Source organism: Rattus norvegicus, chromosome 4 (genome assembly GCF_021556685.1).
Source record: "Rattus norvegicus strain SHRSP/BbbUtx chromosome 4, alternate assembly SHRSP_T2T, whole genome shotgun sequence".
NCBI lineage: Eukaryota > Metazoa > Chordata > Mammalia > Rodentia > Muridae > Rattus > Rattus norvegicus.
The window spans coordinates 125,811,854-125,832,198 of record NC_141537.1 but is presented as its reverse complement, the minus strand read 5'-3'; the positions used below and the strand labels follow the sequence as shown (position 1 = coordinate 125,832,198).

Here is a 20,345-nt window from a genome sequence, read left to right as displayed (position 1 = left end):
CAAGGCATGAGGACCCCCTAACTCTTGCCTGGGCTCTGGCCCCACCTGCCCTGATGGAGCACAGATCTGATCCCACAACCTCCTGGGAGCTTAGATACTCAGGTGCTCACATAGGTTTCCTCCTCTTTCCCCGGAGAAGCCATGCTGCAGAGGCAGAGCCCCAGCAATGGGAGAGGGTACTGGGAGTGGAGCTGTGGGATGCTCATCTCCAAGGAGCTGGTAGAAGTAAACCAGGATCAGTGAACACGTTTCTGTATTGCGAACATGCGGACATTCGTTGAAGAGCCCTTCTGGTCATGGCTGGAGAGGTAGAGAAGCTCGCTTCTATTCTATATTGTTTCATGTGTTTTGCAGATTTTCTTTTTTACCCTGTGTCCATTATTTTCAAGATTTTGGGGAAGTGACCCCATCTTTACACACTGTTGATAGGCTGGCACTTCACCACTAAGCTATGACCTAGTCGTATTTCCACGATCTTCAGTTGGCAAATGGAATGAGTTAATGGCTGAAATAGCACTCATCCACGGATCTTCCCTCCCTTCACACCCACTGCTTGAAGATGCCTATTAATGGGGACTTGAAAGCAGCTGGTCACACCTCTTGGCTTCAAAGGCTCTCCTCCTGGGCGCATGTTACTTGGGGTCTCTACCTGTGTGATGGACCTGTGCTCAGCCAGTTTTGGGGTTTCTTGCACAATCTCAGCCTCAGGGAGGTTCTGTGCTGTCCTCTTCCTGCAGCCCAGGAACACATGGGGCTCACAAATGCTGACATGGGACAATTAGCTGTGATCGCAGCTCACCAGCGGCCTGAGCAGGCCCTATGGGCTCTAATTCTACAAGATGGGGAAGGAAAAAAAGAAAGGCAAGGAAGGGCGCACGATGCCTCTCAAGCTCCTCTGCAGCCCATAGGTGTCTTCTGAAGACAGGATTGTCCTTAGCGATGCACTACCTGGGCTCAGTATCCGGTTCTTTCCAGGGAGGAGTTCTGTTTGTCCAGAAGAGCCCGGCCAGGCTGGGAACAGGAGGTCTGAGCATACCTTCAGGGGACAAGAACCTCCCAAACTACTGTCTCTCGTGTACACCTTACCTCAGCCAAAGCCGAAGGGACTTTTTTCTGCTTCTTGAAAGTTGAAGGGCTAATACTCTGGAAGACAGAGGAGAAGGTGCTGCCCGAGGAGAAGCGGGATGAGGACAGTGGAAAACTCATGCTGACCGGACGCTCTGCAGAGGTGAAAAGCCAGGGGAGAGATTGTCTGGAATGCCGGCTCAAGTCTCTCCAAGGCTCATGGGGGTGGGAGTGGGAGTGGGAGTAGATGGGCCCAGGATGTCTGGCAGGCTTCTTCCTGCTGGTGCCGTGCAGAGGCTCTGGAGCATGGGGGCCACTGAACAATTTGTCCTGGATCCACCAGCAGGACTATGCTTCCCCTGAAGACCTTGGTGTGGCCTCAAAAAAGCCCAAGATACATCTGCTGTCTCCTGTGCCTGATACTTCGGGGCACAGCTTGTCACTTATGTACCAAGTCTCAGGGGGTCAGTTTAGCTCCTAAGGGACTCTCTTTCCTTCCCTGACTCACAAGCCCCCTCCCTAGTGGCCTCCCAAACATGCCACAAGATTCCAAAGACAGCAGGCTCATGGAATGCTCCCAGAAGTCCTACAGGGAGCTGGGGAGATGGCTCGGTAGTTAAGAACACATCTACTCTTGCGGAAGACCTGAGTTTGGTTCCCAGCATCCATATCAGATGGCTCACAGATGCCTGTAACTCCAGTTCCAGGAGATCCAAGGCCTTATTCTGGCCTTCTGAGGTACCCGAACTCACATGCATATGTATCCGTGTAGGAAAATTAAAATCAATTTAAAAGCAATTTTTAAAAAAAGTTCCACAGAACATAGGCCTATTGAATGCCCCCAGAGAATCATCCCTGATGAGCAGCCACAGCGGCCCTGCCTTCAGAGGGACACAGCATCTGTCAGGTTCCCATGGAACCCAGGTCTTGAGCCTTGGCTTCCTCAGGGGCTGCCTTTAATGCGAAACCTCCTCTCTCTTCTTCTGGAGAAAACAGGTGACTGAAGCAGGAACCCAGCCACAGAGGCGTCGTGAGAGCTGGGGGAGAAGTCATGAGGCCTGGAGAAGGCAAGGATTTGCAAAGCTACCTCTTATGGGGCCGGGGACGGGCCCGTTCCTCAGCTTCAGCTCCCGGAAGCAGCCATCGCAGACCTTGGCCATCCTGTTCTTGAGGCACTTCAGTGGGTACTTGTTTCGAGAGCAGTTCCGGCACACAATCTGACGCCATGTTGGGAACACACATGGAAGTTGTCAGTCATCCTCTCAGTTTGTTAGCCCAGCCCTCCCCTCCTCCAGGGAGCCCCAGGTTCCTAGCTGCTTGGTGCCATGTGGACCCCTGCTTTTCCAGTCTGGGCTGTAAAGTGTCTCTGAGCAAGTGCCTGCTTTTCTGAAGAGCTGTGCCCATCGCCATAAAATAACACTCTCTACCCTCCAATGACCATAATGGTGAGTGCTGCAGTGTTCTTACATGATGTGGTGTTGGCAGAAGGGGTCCAGGACTGCCATGATGGGTGGATCTTGGTAATATGGGCAGGAACAAGCTCTACCTCTCACACTGGCCTTGAACTCCTCTTCCTCTGGCTCCCTGAGCCCCACAAACAGGAATATTCCCCCTCCCTCCGCCACCTCCTCCCCTCAGCGCACCCTCACCCCAGTCTGTCACTCACCTTGCCACAGGCATGGCAGTGGTGGCGCCTCACGGTGAGCGAGAAGTCACAGCCGCAGTTCATGCACATCATGGCATGCGTGACAGGCACCAGGGTGGGGAGCCTCTCCCCGAGGCTGATCCCCAACCTCTCCCGGATCTGCGGCAGTCAGCAAGCACAGTCAGGAGAGAACCCAAGGGACAGCTGGTAAAGTGCAGTCCCTTTCTCCCTAATTCTGAGTAAAGTCTCCTGCATCCCTTGGTCTGCTGGTCAGACGGCAAGGCATGCTCCTGGGTTGAACTATGGGTGGCCATGCTTCAGCAAGAGCATGGTAGGTAGGAGGATTTGGCCAGGACAGGAGGCACCTGTTATCTTTCTGTAAGTTGGATATGGCAGGACCCACCCTGGGAACCTTGGGGCAGCCCCCACTTACCTCCACGCTGTGGTGGAAGGCAGCCAGCGCCTGAGTCTTGTAGTCCTCCGGGAGGGCTCTGCTCAGACAGTAGTGCCACTCGTCCCTTTCGGCACATGAGCTGTAGGCACAGGCTTGGTGAGCCGGGGTGCCGTGGCTCTGCTCGGCACCCTCTCTCTTGCTGTGAGTCCTTGCTCAGCAGCCTCTGGGCCTGAGTCTAGCCCTATGTCCAAGCCTCTCTCTGCCCAAAGAGCTGAAGGCCACCCAGGAGGAAGCTGGGTGAAAATTCTCAGTATCCACTAGGTGTCGCCCTCGCCCTACACTGGAGCTTCCCACAGCACAGAAAAGCCTAGGCAGGGAAATGGCACCACTTTGGTAAGGTAGGTAGCCAGGATCACACTGCTTAAAGGGGGCGTATAACCCATCGCCACTGGGCAGACCTATCAATGGCAGCTGGTACTCCAGACCACAGGACAGACAGGCAGAGGGTCCCAGTCAGGATCATTGTGGTCTGTCACCATCCTGTCATGGCTGGGCACACAGAGGCTTCACACTGAGTCGAGAGGCCCCTGATTGCATCAAGCAGTGAGGAGAGACCGTGGAGCCATCCCAGAAATCACTTCCTCAAGGAAGTCTTCCCTCTCCCTTGTGGGACCCCCTTTGTCCCTTCTATTCTATAGGATTACAGCAAGCAGGTGCCACAGACACTGGGCTCTCCCCAGATAACAAAGGGACCGGCACCTTGGTCTTGCATTTCCCAACTCCTAGACTGTGAGAAGTGGATTTTGTTTATCTGACAACTGACTCATGTTGTTTTAATTACAGCGTCCTCCCACATACTGAGAGGTCAGGGATGGGCAACCACTCATCACTTTGCTCTTGCCCTGCCAAGGCTGACAGCCCACTGAGCACACAACACACCCAAGGGTCTCATGCAGAGCCGATCATCTCTAACACTTGTTGATGAGATCCTTCATGGGGCCCACAGTCCCCTGGGCAAGGGAACTGGCATTTATATTTGGTTTTGTGCTGCTGAAGACTGAACCAGGGCTCTGAGTATGTGAGGCAGACATTCTACTACTGAGCAAAGCCCCAGACCTCAGGAGTTTTTTGTTTTCTTTTCTTTTGGCTATTATTTTCTCTCTGCATGCATATGTGAACATATGTGTGTACGCATGTCCATACCTGTGTGTATTTCTGTGTGTTGTGTACACATAACTCTCACATTTTCCTCAAGTCTTAACTTTATCTTCGTTTTAAAAGATTTATTTTTATGTGTGTTTTGCCTGCGTGTATCTAAGTGGAACACGCAATGCAGTGCCCAGAGAGGCCAGCAGAGGGCACTGTAGCTGGAATACGGCTCCTCATACCTTGCAGACAGTGTCAGGCAAGACTCGGGAGTTTCGATCTTCAGAGCATAGGGCACTTTGTCCATCACAGGGCGACTGACCTGCAAGGAAAACCAACGGTATCTGCTTCAGGGTGGGAGGTGGAGTAGCACAGACAGCTCTGCCCACTGGTCGTGGGTGGACAGGGTTCTGATCAGCATGGATGTTTTCACTCCAAGCTGTTCTGCCTTCTCTGCATCCCCTTCTCAGACACCATTCTCAGATGGCATCAAAATTAACTTTCTAAGCTGTTCTCTGTCCCAAGAATTCCCCAAAGTGCCCACGCACCCTCATGTTTAAGACCAAGATAAACCATGCTAGTCTACACATTGTGCATACGGCAGCTGAAGTGTTCAGTGGTGGATGAAGACAGAAAAGGTGTGCATGCACACACACACACACACACACACACTCACACACATAGACACACACAGACACACACACTCACACACACACTCACACACACAGACACACACACACAGACACACACACAGACACACACAGACACACACACAGACACACACATAGACACACACACTCACACACACAGACACACACACTCACACACACAGACACACACACAGACACACACACTCACACACACAGACACATACACACACACTCACACACACAGACACACACACTCACACACACACACTCACACACACAGACACACACACATACACACACACAGAGACATACACACACACTCACACACACAGACACACACACACTCACACACACACACTCACACACACAGACACACACACATACACACACACAGAGACACACACAGACACACACATACACACACACTCACACACACAGACACACACACACTCACACACACACTCACACACACAGACACACACACACAGAGGAGAAACAGACAGACAGAGACAAAAGAGACATAAAATAGAGATGCACACAGAGAAATAGACAGAGAGGGTAGATGGGGGTGCCCAGAAAATGAAGGTGACTGACCAAGCTTCCACACAGAAACCTTGAACTCAAGGCTAAGTGAAGCCAGCCAGCTCCAAGAAGACGAATGCTGAAACTCTACCTACATGAGGTCATTCAACCAGTCAAATTCATAGAGAGAGAATGAGCAGGACTCAGTGTTTAATGGAGACAGTTTCCGTTTGGGAAGACAGGAAGGTTCTAGAGGTGCGCGCTGAAGTGGGCTCAGCACTGATTCATGCCACCGAGCCAGCGTCCAGATGGTGCAGAGGGTTTTAATGTGGTCTACATCTCTTACACATTTAACAGTGTAACCTAAACCTGCTTGTTTGCTCCCTCCAAGCACTTCCTGCATTTACTGCCCTCCTTGTGAGGTGACCCTTTCCTCTCCATGCCCCATGCACTCTGAGAGTGTGTCATTGACCCCCAGTTGTATCTGGGTAGCCCTGTGCTTAAACCTGCAGCACACTGTAGTGAACGCTGTATGCTGGGGCCTCAGTGGAGAGGAGAAAGGCTGGTGCCATCTCCAGCATGTCCCCGTGATGACACTCCCCTCCCAGGGTACCTGGTTTTCGATATCTACCTTCATGTTGGCCACTGGTAGCGAGCTCTTCAGACGGTACTTCCCATCCTTCTGGGGGTGCGTGTACAGGAGCGTGTCATTCATCTGCAGAGAAGGCACCCACTCAGTCACACCAGTCCTAGCCCTGAAGACTGCAGCAAGCGCTACACATAGCAGGTCCCTGGGCTCTGGGGTGCAGGCACCTGGCAGTCCTCTGTGACACCGTGGCAAGGAGCAAAGCCGTACTGTGAACACGTCATGACAACTCTACTCCTACAGGGATGCTCAAGGGGACTTGGCACATTTGCCAATGCTCTGGACCAAGTGTCAGAGAAGCTTTATGTAAAGTAGCCCCAAAGGGGGAACTAACCAAAAGTCCTTGACAGTTGACGGATAAAGAATGCACGGTCCGGATGGATTGTGAAATACCACACAACAACCCAGAGGAGCAGGCTGCCAGACTGTCGCCACGTGATAGGGTCACAGGCATTCTGAGGGAGAAGGCCAGATACCGTAAGTACAGCCTTAATGTGAAAGTCCCACCCAAAGTGACCACAATCAGGCCAGTCAGTGCCTGGGTCACTTGGGAGTGGGGAAGACTGATTGCCAGTGTTAGTGGAGCTTTCTGGAAGCATTGCAAATGCACCCAATACTGATCCAAGCGGTAATCATACAACGGTATATACACTAGCCAAGGAAGACCAACATGGATCTGAAGACTGCCACACAGGACTCTGCAAACAAAATAGTTGAGAAAGGAAGTGGGCACCGGTGAGGTGGCCATGTCTTTAATTCTAGCACTCAGGAGACAAAGGCATGTGAATCTGTGCATTAGAAGCCAGCACAGTCTGCATGGCAAGTTCCAAGACAACCAGGGCTACACTGTGCTTGAGACCAGGCCTTTAAAAAGAAAGAAATGAAATAAAGTAGGAGCCAGTGAGATGGGTAAAAGCAATTGATTTAGTGGGTAAGAGCAATTGCTGCCAAGATTGATGGCCCCAGTTCAATCCCAGGGACGCACACGGTAGTAAGAGAAAACAGGCGTCCTCCCTTGCTTCATGGTTTAATCGAGGCAGCCTCCTGAGGAAATGCACAAGGCCCTTGGTGGGGACACCCAGCCGATCCTTGGGCACAGCTGCGGTGTCTGCTTTCATTTCAGTGTGTGACCCTCTTCCACCTCCACTGATTGTCTATTCCCAAGACTCTCTCTGTTTCATCTCCTGATTCTTGGCTGTGAGTCGATGTGATTCCTTCCCATTATATTCTGAAGGCTGAGGACAAGGCTGTAAGTGATCTCTATGCTCATGTTCCAGTCTGGAGATGTTGCTCAGTGAGTGCTGGGTGCACAGAGCTCGTAGCTGCACTACCATCATGCTATATAAAGCTCTGGGAGTGTGGGGAGGCAGGTGCAGGCAGCCCCATCGACGGTCACAAGAACGGCAGTGAGAGGGACAGGAATGTGGAAACAGATACCCAGAAAACAGCAGGCCCTTGGGGGATTCCCTAATGGCCTCTGTATTGAAAGAGTAGTCCACAGGATGGCACTGTTGGGAGGAATGGAACCCTGAGAGGGTAGGTCCTAGTGAGAGGAAGTTAGGTCATCGTGGCATGACCTTGAGGAGACTGCGGGAACCCAACCCCTTCCCCTTCCTGTCTTTTGCTCCCTAGCCATGAGGTGAACGATGGCTCTGCCTTGTTGTGCTACTTGGCTATAGGCCCAAAGCTACAAGGCCACCCGATCAAGGACTGGTACCTCCAGAACCGGGAGGTGGATCTTGCCGTTCCTCTTTAAATCCTGACTGTCTCAGACACTTGTTCTAGAGGTAGGCAACACAGAAGGTGGAGTGTCTTGGGATCCTAGGTTGGAGCGAAGAGCTACTTGTAGCATGAGACCCTGGGTTGTCATTGCTCACCCAAAGGTCTTGGATAGCCCCTAATGTTCAAAGTGTGGTTCTGTGTCCTCAGATGTGTCATGTATGCTCACCTGCACAGAGTGATGGACTGGAGACTCAACCCTGGCTACTCCTCTGGGTCTTGGCTATCTGTTGAGGAACCTAGACAAGCTGCTCTCCTCACCCTTCTGCTGTTGTATACACCACAGAAAGTGCCTGAGTGTAGTTATAGTACCAGAAGAAAGCCCTGGTTTGAATGGATTATGGTAGGCATATGAACCATTCAGGCATATGAGCTATTCATTTCAACACCTACACTCCATGTCCCCCAACCGCTGAAATAACATATAAGCAGTGGGGCTTTTGTCTTGTTTTGTTTTGTTTTGAAGGTTCATCTTTACACCCTGAAGGCTGTCTTGGTCACCAAATGCTGGCCCTAGGAAGGCAATGGCGGGGCTTGCCCTGTCTCCAGTGCTTACCAGGAACAGGTGCCGGGGGTGTCGGCTTTTCCCTCTCACCCTCATCAGTGTTCCTTCCTTCAGGAACTCCTGTAGGGAGAGAAACCAACCTCAGAAGTGGAATGAGAAAGTCTGGGAAGGCTCTATGTAGGAAGCAGTGACTATGGCTGCCAGAGAACCCAGTGACAGCTTATAGAGACTCCCGGCCCAGGAACCCAAGCTGGGCAGTCCCGCCTTCTGGAAATGTCCTCACACAGCAGCACACTCCAGTCATCGAGTATGAGTCCTGCTCGTGACTCCCTCCCTAAAGAGCACTACAAGGGGTCCATTCATAACATGCCCTTTGAAGCTTGCTGAACATCTGGACCTGTGGACAGTAACTGGCCCCATCCTTCGGAAGGATACAAACAAAGGCTTAGCAAGGATTTCAGAGCACAGGATCTCTCAGTCAGGAGATTTCAAAGAATCCTAGACTAGCACCGTCCTGCCGATGTGGCCTACTCCCTCATTCCAACTGGCAGTGATCACACTTTTAGCTGTTTTCTGAGCTAAGTTGCGTGTTTTCCATCTGGAAGCTAAAAAGCAAATCAATCAATCTCTCTCCCACCCTTCCCTTTCTGGGCATAGAACCCAGGACCTTGCACATGCTATGCATGTGCTCCGCTCCCGAGTGCCACCCCAGCCCCTGTTTTGTTAAGAATGCTATTTTTATGCTGCTTTCTTGGGGGCTTGTCTTTGAGAGAGAGCTACTCTGATCTCTGCTTTCCTGGCAACTTGGAGCTAAAAACACTGGACACATTTTTTTTTTCCCTCACTGGAGAGCTTACCCGAGGGCAGCTATGGTGAGCAGAACTGACTGGCACTGTTTCTTTAACTACCCCAGAGGGCACCATGCAAGGAGGGGTGCAGACAAGCTCCAGGGTGGTGCACCATGTCCCCCACCTCTCCTAAACAGCACCTGCAGCCAGACCCGTCTGGGACCAGCCCAGCCGAACAATGGGCTTATCAGAGTCAAGCTGGCCCTTGTCCTTATCAGAGTCAGAGTCAAGCTGGCCCTTGTCCTTACCCAGGCAGCACTCACCCTTCCTGGCTGGAGGAGGTCCCCTTGGCCCCGCACACTGTACTCGATGTGGACCAGCTTCTGCAGGTTTTCCTGTGGGCAGGCACAGGAGATGGTTACCCCTTCACTCCCCTACTAGGCGCTGTGTATCCTCCGTAAGAGGACATTGTTTCCACTTTGGAGGAGAACAGCTCAGAAAAGACCAGTCTAAATCCAAGCTCCTAGAAATGACAGCATGGGCTCCTCAAGCCTGGGATTTCCCAGAGGTGAAAGACAGACAGAGGGACTGTCACACTTTTGGCTACAGTGGGAGGAAGCGGAGGCTGGAAGATGGAAGTAATAAGAATGGGGGGCCAGCCAGAGATGGTTCAGTGGGTAGCGGCAATTGCTCCCAAGCATGCTGACTTAAGTTCAAACTCTTAGAAACCACTTGGTGGAAAAGGAGAACTCCATGAGTTGTTTTTTCTCTGATCTTTGAGCGTATGAACACAATACATGTTTAAAAAGAAATTATTTTTGAAAAGACAGCAGTTGAAATGTCCTTGACTTTGTGAAGGTCAAGTGTGGGCTGGTAACATAATTCAGGGTAATGAACACTATGGATGGGACCCAACTGGCAAACTCTCTTCTATGTGTCTGTCAGGCACTGAGGGCACATGGGGGTCAGAGTCCTGTGAAATGGTACTGAGCAAGCTGAGTATAAGGTTTTAGCACTGGGGAGGCCAGAAGCCCACCAGCCTCTCAGGCAAAGGCTATGTGCTCTGAGAAGAGGGCTCTGTGCTGTGCCCTGATATCACACAGAAGCTGACTCTCCAAGAGAATGGGCAAGGACCTGTCCAAGCCCAGCCTCAGGCCCAAGGTAGAATGGGGCTGCCACAAAGCACTAGTCAGCCAGTCATGCCCTCCCTCAGAGAAGGTATGCATGGGGAGAGGGCCCTCCTGCTTACAGAGATTTCTGGAAACAGACTGGACATGTATGTAAGGGGGAACTCAGCACTTAGGGCCCCACAGACACATGAACTGTGGAGGAAGTTGAGGCTGAGAAGGATGGAGATCAGACTATTCCCAGACCCAACATAACCTATGACCGGACTGAATCAACTGGTCACTCTCCCTGCGTCCCACCACATACAGTATAACCAAAACCAAGATGCAAATGCTGTTTCTCTCGGCCTCCATAGAGCTTATGTTCATAGTGCCTGGCATTCAACCAAGAGTCACAGGACACTTTGGTTGCAAGGCAGGAAGAAACCAAGCTGGAACCGACCTGAAAACGTCCTCCTGGATGGCTAGCTTTCCCAGGGCTATCTCCTCTGCTGGAGGAGAAAAGCCATCAAAGGGATTGCTCAGACACAAACGTTGCATTCTACAATACCGACCTTCTAGGCATGATGTGTGCACTGGTACAATCGTGGCACGAAGGCTAGGGAAGTAACCAGCCACTTTTGGATTGGATTTCCACAGGAGGGAAGTCACGTCTGTTACTGTACCCTAGCCAAAAGTCTGTCTTTTTTTTCTTTTCTTTCTTTCGTTCTTTCTTTTTTTTTCCAGAGCTGAGGACCGAACCCAGGGCCTTGTGCTTGCTAGGCAAGCGCTCTACCACTGAGCTAAATCCCCAACCCCAAAAGTCTATATTTTTAAATAGGCCCTGGGAGGGAGCCCACTACTGTTGCCTTGATAAGGGGACATGTTGTCGAAGTGTTGTCTAAATGTTCATGTTTATACATCTAAATGAATGCTACCCTCAATCTTGGTCAGAGAGGCTTCGCTCTACAGTGGCCAGACTCTTAATTGTTAACACGCTGAGTTTAAATGATGACTGAGTGTTCAGCTGTAAGCAGAAAATCTACATCCGCCCCTTACTCCTAAGATTCAGAGCACTCTATAAAAAAGGGGTGGGGTGGGGGACAGAAGAAGTCCAAGGACAGGATGATGGAGAGGAGTGCCATCTTCTAGACGTGATGTGGCCATTGCACTCATCAACCCACAGTAGCTACGGTTGCCTGCCTAAGACCCACCCGATACCACACTAGCGACATCAGCCAACACTCCAGCAGGAAGAACTAATTGGTCTCACGAGTTACGGTGATGATAAAAAAGGACATAGAGAGATGGGTACCAGGGATGTTGGGAGGATTAGGAGGGAGCTTGGGGTAGCCATGATCAAAATACATCTGTATATGTATAAAGTTATCAAATAGCAAATAAAAGATATGCTATTTCTTTTTCTTTTTTTAAAAGATTTATTTATTTATTTCATGTATGTGAGTACACTGTCACTGACTTTAGACATGCCCTTTTACAGATGGTCGTGAGCCACCATGTGGTCGCTGGGATTTGAACTCAGGACCTTGGAAGAACAGTCGGTGCTCTTAACTACTGAGCCATCTCTCCAGCCCTTTAAAGACATGGCACTTTAACTCCTCTTCTTTTTAATTTTTTTTTCATTTTATGGGGATTGGCACTTTGCCTACATGTATGCCTGGGTGAGGATGTTGGATGCTGGAGCTGGAATTACAGACGGTTGTGAGCTGCCATGCAGGAGCTGGGAATCAAAGCCCGGTCCTTTGGAAGAGCACCCAGTGCTTGCTCTTAGCTACTGAGCCATCATCGCTCCAGGCAGACATGCTATTTCTTAAAGAAAAAAAAATCATGGGAACACACATCCAAAACCAAGTTAGGTTGTGGGTTGGGTCGGCTGAGAAGATAGCTCAGCAGAGGACACCAGCTGCTATCCACAGGACCTGGGGTTGAGGCCCCATAACCGTATACCATGTGTAACTTCAGTTCCAGGGGATCCAATGACCTCTCCTGGTCTCCACAGGCTCCAGACACACATGAGGGACATAGACTTACATGCAGGCAAAACACCCATATACACAGAATAATAATAAATAGTGGAAATTTTAAAATACTAAACCAGGAAGGAAGACAAACCCGACTCATTTTTTTTTTGGAGAGAAAGCATCCTACACATTCATTGAGGGTGACAGGTGTTGGAGCTCTGAGCAAAGGACCAAAGTAAATATTCTGTTAGATGGTCTGGTGCAAAGGTGGATACCATGTAGCAGATGGAGACCTTCGTCAAGGCTGCTGACCTCACAGGGGAGTTCAGGGGAATTAAGAAACAAAAAACAAAAACCACGCAACCTACAATACCAGACATGGAAACTCTTCACGGGTTTGTCTATGAACTGAACAAAGCTGAAAGGAAGAGCTGGAAGCCACGTAGATCACTGGTACACAGTGAAAACAGAGGACTGGGGAGATGGACCAGTGGCTAAAGTGCTTGCTATGAATGCATACACGAATCTCCAAGTCCAATCTCCTATACCAATGTAAAGGCTGGGTGTGGTACCTACAATCCCATCACTGGAGACATGGATACTGGCCAGCCAGCTTAGCTGCATCAGTGAGTTCCAGGGTCAGTGAGAGACTCTGTCTTAAAAAATAAAGTGGGTTACCAGGTGTCTTTAATCCTTGTACTTGGGAGGCAGAGTCAGGTGGATCTCTCTGAGTTCAAGGCTACCCCAATCTACATAGTGAGTTCCAGGACAGCCAGAGCTACATAGAGAGACTCTGCCTTTTAAAAAAGGGTGGAGGCCCACTCTGCAAAATGAAACCTATCCCTGGCACCATCACTAGGGCCAAGAAGCCATGGCAAGGTTGGTCACAGGCCCCAGCGGGGAGCTCAGCACTGTTACTCTGCCAGATGGACATCATAGTAAAGTGATGCCCAATAACTATTGCTGTAAGATCAGTGCATCTCTCAACCTTCATCAGAGAAGCTGCTGTCAGCAGTGGGCACCCGCCATTGGTCAGGGTGCAGAGAATAAGAGACTGCAGGCTGTAAGGGCCAGGGGCAGGGGATGACTACGGGAAAACTGCTTTCCAGACTCAACGGGCCAGCTGCACAGATGAATTCATTGCAGTTGTGACAGTGTGGACTTGAAAAAACCCAAGCTAGCCTGGAGAGAGGGAAGGTGAGCATGAGGTACCACTCCTAACCGAGGAGATGCTGGCAATTGGTAGGAACGAGTAGAAAGAGTCCGTTTTCTTTAAGGATGAGATCCCCAGTATGTCCACCGGGTTCCTTTAGAAAGCCACATATTCAAGAATTTATGTATTGCCAGCACTGACTGGACCAGATGGGGAGGGAGAAAGGGGGTTGGGAGCAAGTACACAAGGTAGGGAGAGGAGGGAGTTGGTTCTGGGGGAAGAGGTTGAATATTATCAGAATACCTTGTATTAAAACCTCAAAGAACTAATTTTTAAAAAAAGGTGGAAAGCAATTAAGACACCAACATTGACCTCCATAAACATGTACATGTTGTGAGTATGTATACATACACAAAAAAAGAAAGAAAGGAGTATGTATGGGGGGATGGAAATTAAGGGTGGCAAGATAATACCACCAACCATCCTAGAGACTTTCCCAAAATAAATGAATGCCCAACAAAGCCCAGATCCAACCAAGAAAGTGGAGACGGGCAGGCCCAACACAGCCCATTCCCCTTAAGGATCTCCTTAACATCCTTCCCCAAATCAAACTCTCTCTCTCTCTCTCTCTCTCTCTCTCTCTCTCTCTCTCTCTCTCTCTCTCTGTATGTGTGTGTGTGTGTGTGTGTGTGTGTGTCTGTGTGTGTCTGTGTGTCTGTGCGCACTCTTGCTATGTAGCTTAAGCTGGCCTTGAACTTGTAGCCATCCTCCTGTCTCAGCCTCTTAACTTCTGGGATGATATGCATGAGCTACTGTGCCCAGCTAACAGAGAAGATATCATGGCATTCAGAAGGGAAGGACACACACCACAGAGGGCAAACATAAGCATCATAATGACGTTCTTAATAGAGACTGTGTGAGTCAGAAGACGGTGGGGCGCCATCTTCAAGTTACTCAGAAAAAAGTGGACCAGGCCAGCTTTTAATATCCAGGACAAATATTTTTCTTTTTTCTCTTTTTTTAAACATTTAATAACTGATCTGGCAGAAGGACTGGGATCTGAACCAATGTTGCTGTGACTACAGATGTAATGTTATCAGACAACTAACCAACAGGCTATCTGGGAGGTTGACAAGTATTTTTCAAAGGTGAAGGTAAACTGCACCGTTAACTACTTGGGAGATGGATGGTGGGAGGCAGGTTCTTTCTTGTGGAGTGAGGGTTTTTGGTAAGTTGAGCAGCTAGAGCCATCTGGGTGATCCGAGTGGATCACTGATTAGGTATGAAATACTCAGAATATCCATCCACATGTCTACACATAGGTCAGTGGACACACACCCCTCTCTTCACTCTGTTTCTGAGCTTCACCCCTGAGCGCTCTCTCATTCTCTTCCTTGGAGAGACATGGAAGGAAGGAAGGCGAACGAGTCTGGCAGGTCCTGACTTTTTGGTTAAGGAGGTGACAGATGAACAAATGACAGAGGAATGAAGGAACTAACAAGAGACTGGCTGAATCCTCCAAGGGAGAGCATAGGCTAGCTGGGAGAGTACTCCAGAACCATTCTTGCTGAAGGAATTCTCCCATTCTTAATATTGTGGGTTTTAAAATGTTTTATCTTGACCCTTCTCTATTTGAGAAATAAATAAATCAATGTGGGTTAAAATAAATAATCATGAATTGGTACCAACATAAATGTTTGGAGATGGACTGCACCCATCATTGAGAAGGAAGAGACATCTCCTACAAATGATTCCAGAACACTTAGGAGGTTGTTAGCTTAAAGAAGAGGGAACAGGTTTGTCTGTACCACTTACACTGTGCACAGTGACTTTTTTCCCAGTGACCATGGGAAGGGACACACAAACTCAGTTAGGTGACCAGGATCACAACATGCCAGGACAAGATGGAATCCCACCTTTGTGATCTCGTCCCCATGTACCCACAAATCTGGTCTCATAAAGAGGAAAACATCAGACTCCAACACTGGATACCCGTAGTACACCTGACATTGCTCCCTCATGACCTTCACGGTCATCAAAGTAAGGGAACATCTGAGAAACTGGCTCCAAGTGGAGCCTTCAAAGATATAACAACCAAAGGGACAGATACTGGAACAGGGCATTGGGCCTGTGAGAACTATGGGTAATAATGCCGTTTCCATACTGGCTCTTAACACAACCAGGGCTCCACGTTCATAGAAAACATTAACAATGGGGAAACAGTAGATCCCATGGGAACTCTTGGAACTATCTTCTTAAGATTTTCTGTAATTTAAAAATTGTTCTAAAAAATAAAATACGTTCAGAAAGTCACAGGATGGGCTCTAGGGCTTGGGTGGGGGTGGTGTTTAAGGACAGAATTTCAGTCTGGGAAGATGAAGACATTCTGGAGATGGTTGTTTGACGGTGGGCTAAGGGCTAGGAGAGGTGGTACATGCCTTTAATCCTAGCACATGAGAGGCAGAGGCAGGCGGATCTCTGTCTCAGAACAAACACAACAGCAGCAGCAATACAATGACTATGGCTGTGGGTGGACATTTCTGCAAAGACAGCATACCCATGGCTGACAGGTGTATGTAAAAGTGTTCAACATCAGCCACTCATCACTGGGAAACACAAACCAGATCCATGAGACACCAACTTCCTTAGAAGAATGAGCAGTATTGAAGAAGAGGGGAAGGGGTGTGGGACACAGAGACCCCTGGTGGAATGCCAGCAAGTTACACCTTCTGGTAATTCCTATGGAGTCTCCATCTCCAAACCACTAAGACTACTGTACGACCCAGCAATCCTACTGGATATGTCTAAAGCAGCCAGAATGGGCACCCACATACTCCACACACACTCCCATGATTACTGCAGCATTTCTCTCAACAGTAGAGAAACAGAAGCATAAGTGCCTGACTACAGATAAGAAGAAAAGAAAATACCATCCATTCACACAATGGAGTATGATTTGGCTTGAAAAAGATCAAAATCCCATCATTAAAACAAGAAAGGGAACTGGAGATCACTATGTTAAGTGAAATGAGCTGGGCACAGAGCGACAAGCACCCCCTGGTCTCCAGAGTGGACTGCAGTGGAAGCTGGTCTCATGGGAGGTGAGCGCGGAGATTGCTACTGGAGACCATGGAGTTGGGAATGGGTGGAGAGAGCATTGCTCATGGGAAGCAAGCACAGGGGTGTCTCACCCGAAGCAGCTTGCCTGTGTCTCCCACCACAGCACTTGCCTCACCTTGAGAGAGCCAGGTATAGCTGCCCCATCCCTCCTATAAGTACTGTGTATTAGACCTCACCTTTCCCTGAGGAGGGGAGACATGTTCATGTCAACATAGAGACAGGACTTCCTGAAGCAGGATGTGGAGAACACCACCAGATGCTACAGCGACAGGGTCCTGGCCTCTAAGCATCAATCTTTCAGCTGCACTCAGGAAGCCTCACTATATGTATAGGATGCCAAAGTTGACAGTGAGGTCCGATCCTCTTGCGGGGGTGGGCAGGTAAGAGGACCAGATGACTGTGACAGTTTGAACCTCCTGGAAGCAGCCTCAGCAACTAACCTGTGTATTCAAGCCTGTTCCTTCAGCTTCCCACCCTAGCCAGCTCTAGCGTGTTCCCAGAACTAGTTCTACCAGCCATGCTAGGTGACAAAACACAGCGGATGTACCTTAGGTCTCCTACCCCCGGCCTCTGCCCAGGCCCTTTCCTCTTTGTCTTCCCATCTACATACACATGTATGCAGAGTCTCCAGAGCACGCCCTCTCATCAGAAGTGAGCCTAGCTCCTCTAAACCCTAACTTTGGGACACTCCATCCTGTGAACCCTCCTTTCTTGCTAACCATTATCCATGGTTATTTACATCATGATCACTGCTCCCCTGAGCTCAAGGCCTGACTTACATAGGCAGCATCCCCAGACTCCACTTCCTATTCTGTGTGGGTTCCTGTGCACCTGCCATCGCACATGTGCTGAGCAGTGCCTTGGTGTACATACCACAGTCACCCTCTTCTATACCAGTTAAAGACATGACTAATGGATTGCTGAATTCTCCCATCAGGTTAGGACTTAGCCTCAGGCTCATACAACAAGTGTCAAGCCAGAACCCAAGGCTCTTTGCAGAGTCCCAGGAGACAGACAGAGGGGTGGCACGAGGCAGAGGAGAAGAGTGAAGTAGAACTTGGACTCCACCCTGGAGAAGAAGCCAATGGTGGGACTTACCCCCTGTTCCATGCTTTCATTAGCCCTGTCTGTCACTTTGGAGATGAGATTCAGAGCACCTGGAGAGGAGGGGACAGACACCAGCTTAATGAGGACTAGGCCAGCTTCCACTGTCCTTACCTATTCTCTGTGTGTCTCCTCTGTCTCCCGTGTGGTGGGCTATGAAGGTGGAGGCAACACCAGTTTTCCCCACCTTAGCAACAGGTTGTGAACCCAAACCCAACTCTTCAGGACTGCCTCTGTTTCTATGTCTGCTGACTATATTTCACTAGGTCCACTCTGGTGATGGCTGAGGCAGCAGCCCAGGTGGGAGTATGGTGTGGTCAAGGGAGTGGCGAACATCTTTAACAAAGCATCCTCCTTAGATCACCCAACCATGTGACCTTCTCTTCCTCCGCTGGTCCGAGCCCCAGGCTCCCATAGCTAAGGATGGTAGAAGTCATCTCAAGAGACTTGAGGAGTCTCTGGTGGATACCCGAGAGGTGTCATATGCAAAATGCACACAGCTGGGCTGCTCTAGGTCTACACTGGACACTGGTGTAGACTTGAGTGTGGGTGGACAGGAGACAAATCAAGGAGGTGTACCTTCCTCCAGGGTCTCTCCAGACTTACTCTGAGTGTTGTCGTACTCGGCTGAGTCCGGGCACAGGTTGTTTAAATAATCTGGTGGGAGAGAGAGAGACAACCATCAGGTCTTCCATTAAGGCAGTTTCCAGCCCTCCACAGTGACCTCCACCAGAATGGGGTATCCACTTTTTCAACACATTAGCCTACCCCAAGGCCAGGGAACCTCTTAGCATCCTGGCCATACTATTCGACCCCCATCTATTCATGATCTGCCATGTGCTTGATATGTCTATACCTTTGGGGTACAGGCACAAGAAAGTTCTTGCTGTCTATTGTTTTCTGGTTACGAGACATGGTGATCTACACAGCACTATATTATAGTGTGACTATATGACAATGGGTCCATCCTGGTAGGGGCTGAGGCACCAATCCAGAAGGGAGCATAGTGTGCTTAACGGGGCAGTGAACATTTTAAACAAAGCATCCTTCTTGGACCACCCAGCTCCATGACCTTCTCTTCCTTTGCTGGGCAGAGTCCCCAGTCTCCCACAGCTAAGGTTGGTAGAGGTCATCTCAAGAGACTTGAGGAGTCTCTGGCGGATACCCCAGAGGTATCATATGCAGAACAAACCTGGCTGGGCTGCTCCATGTCTATATTACAGAGAGGAGGTGTTACCCCCTGACATGGTCCTAGCTTTGCTACCCACCCTTTCTCTGCCTTGCTTCTTAAGGTCTGGCCATAGGAGCAGTCTTGCTGCTCCTCGAACATCCCAAGCTTGTTTCTACCCTTGGACCCCTTGGCATCCTTTCTAGAGCTTTGTACAGCTCATGCCATTTCTTTGCTTAGATCTTTGTTCCATGTCACCTCCTTGGAGAGGTCTTCTCTGTCATATCTAACACATCGGCCCCCTTCCCTAATCTTGCAACCACTTGCTTTTTCTGTAGTATTTTCAACACAAATATTGTATATTCATATATTTTAATATATTTGCATATTTAGATATAAACTCATTGATACTGGAGATGGACCCAGGGCCTTGCATATGCTAAGCCCATGCCTTGTCATAGTGTTCTATTTCTCCATTTGAACTGTCATTTGCTGCCATTACCAGCATCCAGCAGAGGCCTGGTACATAGACAGGATACAATGGCTACTTCAATTGAATGAGCAGATTCTCTAGACCTCAACCCCAGCACAATTTCCTTGTGACCCATGAAACTGTATGTGCCCTTTCCCACGGGGATGTCAGAAACAGGACAGGGACTGATTCTATGTGGGAGGCTGTATGCAGTGAGTGGAGCTCAGCACAGAGGTGGGGAGGGGGGATCTGTGAGCCAGAGACAGAGGACCTGAGCCTGGGTTCTGGGAGGTCGCTGTGGTGGTTTGAAAGAGAATGCCCTCCATAAGTTTGTATGTTTGGATGCTCGGTCACCAGGGAGTGGCACTGTTTGAGAAGGATTAGAAGGATTCTGAGATATGACCTTGTTGGAGGAAGTGTGTTATTGGAGGTGGGTTTGATGGCTCAGAAGTTCGTGCTAAGTCAAGTGCGTGCATGCATGCGTGTGTGTGTGTGTGTGTGTGTGTGTGTGTGTGTGTGTGCGCGCGCGCACGCGTGCGTGCCTGCCTGCCTGCCTCCCTGCCTTCCTGTCTGCCTGCAGATCAGTGACTAGCTCTGAGCTACTTCGGTACCATGCCCACCATGCTTGCTGCCATGATGAAAGCAGACTAAACCTCTGAAACTAAACCAGCACCTAATTAAATCTTTCTCTTATAAGAGCTGCCTTGGCCATGGTGTCCCTTCACAGCGTAACAGCTTTTCACTGATAGGCTAAAGAAAAGAGGCAGCCAGAGTGACAAAGAGGCAAAAGGCAAGAGGGACGCTGGAGAGCATGTCACAGAGCTGGGAAGGACAGGCCTCAAGAAGTAGCATGCAGTAAAGCCACAGGGGTGTGACAGGCCTGAGGTGGATGTCTACTAGTCTCACCTAGGAAGACAGCTTTTGCAAGATGTCAGCTGATTTAGGAAATGCACAGTGAGAATGTCACTAGGTTTTTGGGTGTGGGGACAGGGAGAGCCACTGCAGCAAGGTTGAATCTGTGGGGGCTCTGGGGATCTGGAGCAGTTCCATCTTCCCCACATGAAATGAAGTCCTTATTCCCATGTTACCCCACCAGAGTC

At 49.7% G+C, this 20,345-nt stretch overlaps 1 protein-coding gene across 2 annotated transcripts in view; it reads right to left on the bottom strand.

Moving 5' to 3' along the window:
• Nucleotides 1-20,345, bottom strand: part of Fgd5 (FYVE, RhoGEF and PH domain containing 5) — a 97,596-nt gene that overhangs the window by 6,196 nt on the left and 71,055 nt on the right. For both annotated transcript variants that reach the window (NM_001108637.2, XM_087658140.1), the window contains 10 exon segments: nucleotides 1,087-1,220; nucleotides 2,153-2,282; nucleotides 2,732-2,869; nucleotides 3,144-3,243; nucleotides 4,493-4,572; nucleotides 6,054-6,137; nucleotides 8,404-8,472; nucleotides 9,464-9,535; nucleotides 17,600-17,658; nucleotides 18,212-18,262. In NM_001108637.2, coding sequence (NP_001102107.2) covers nucleotides 1,087-1,220; nucleotides 2,153-2,282; nucleotides 2,732-2,869; nucleotides 3,144-3,243; nucleotides 4,493-4,572; nucleotides 6,054-6,137; nucleotides 8,404-8,472; nucleotides 9,464-9,535; nucleotides 17,600-17,658; nucleotides 18,212-18,262 — 917 coding nt within the window.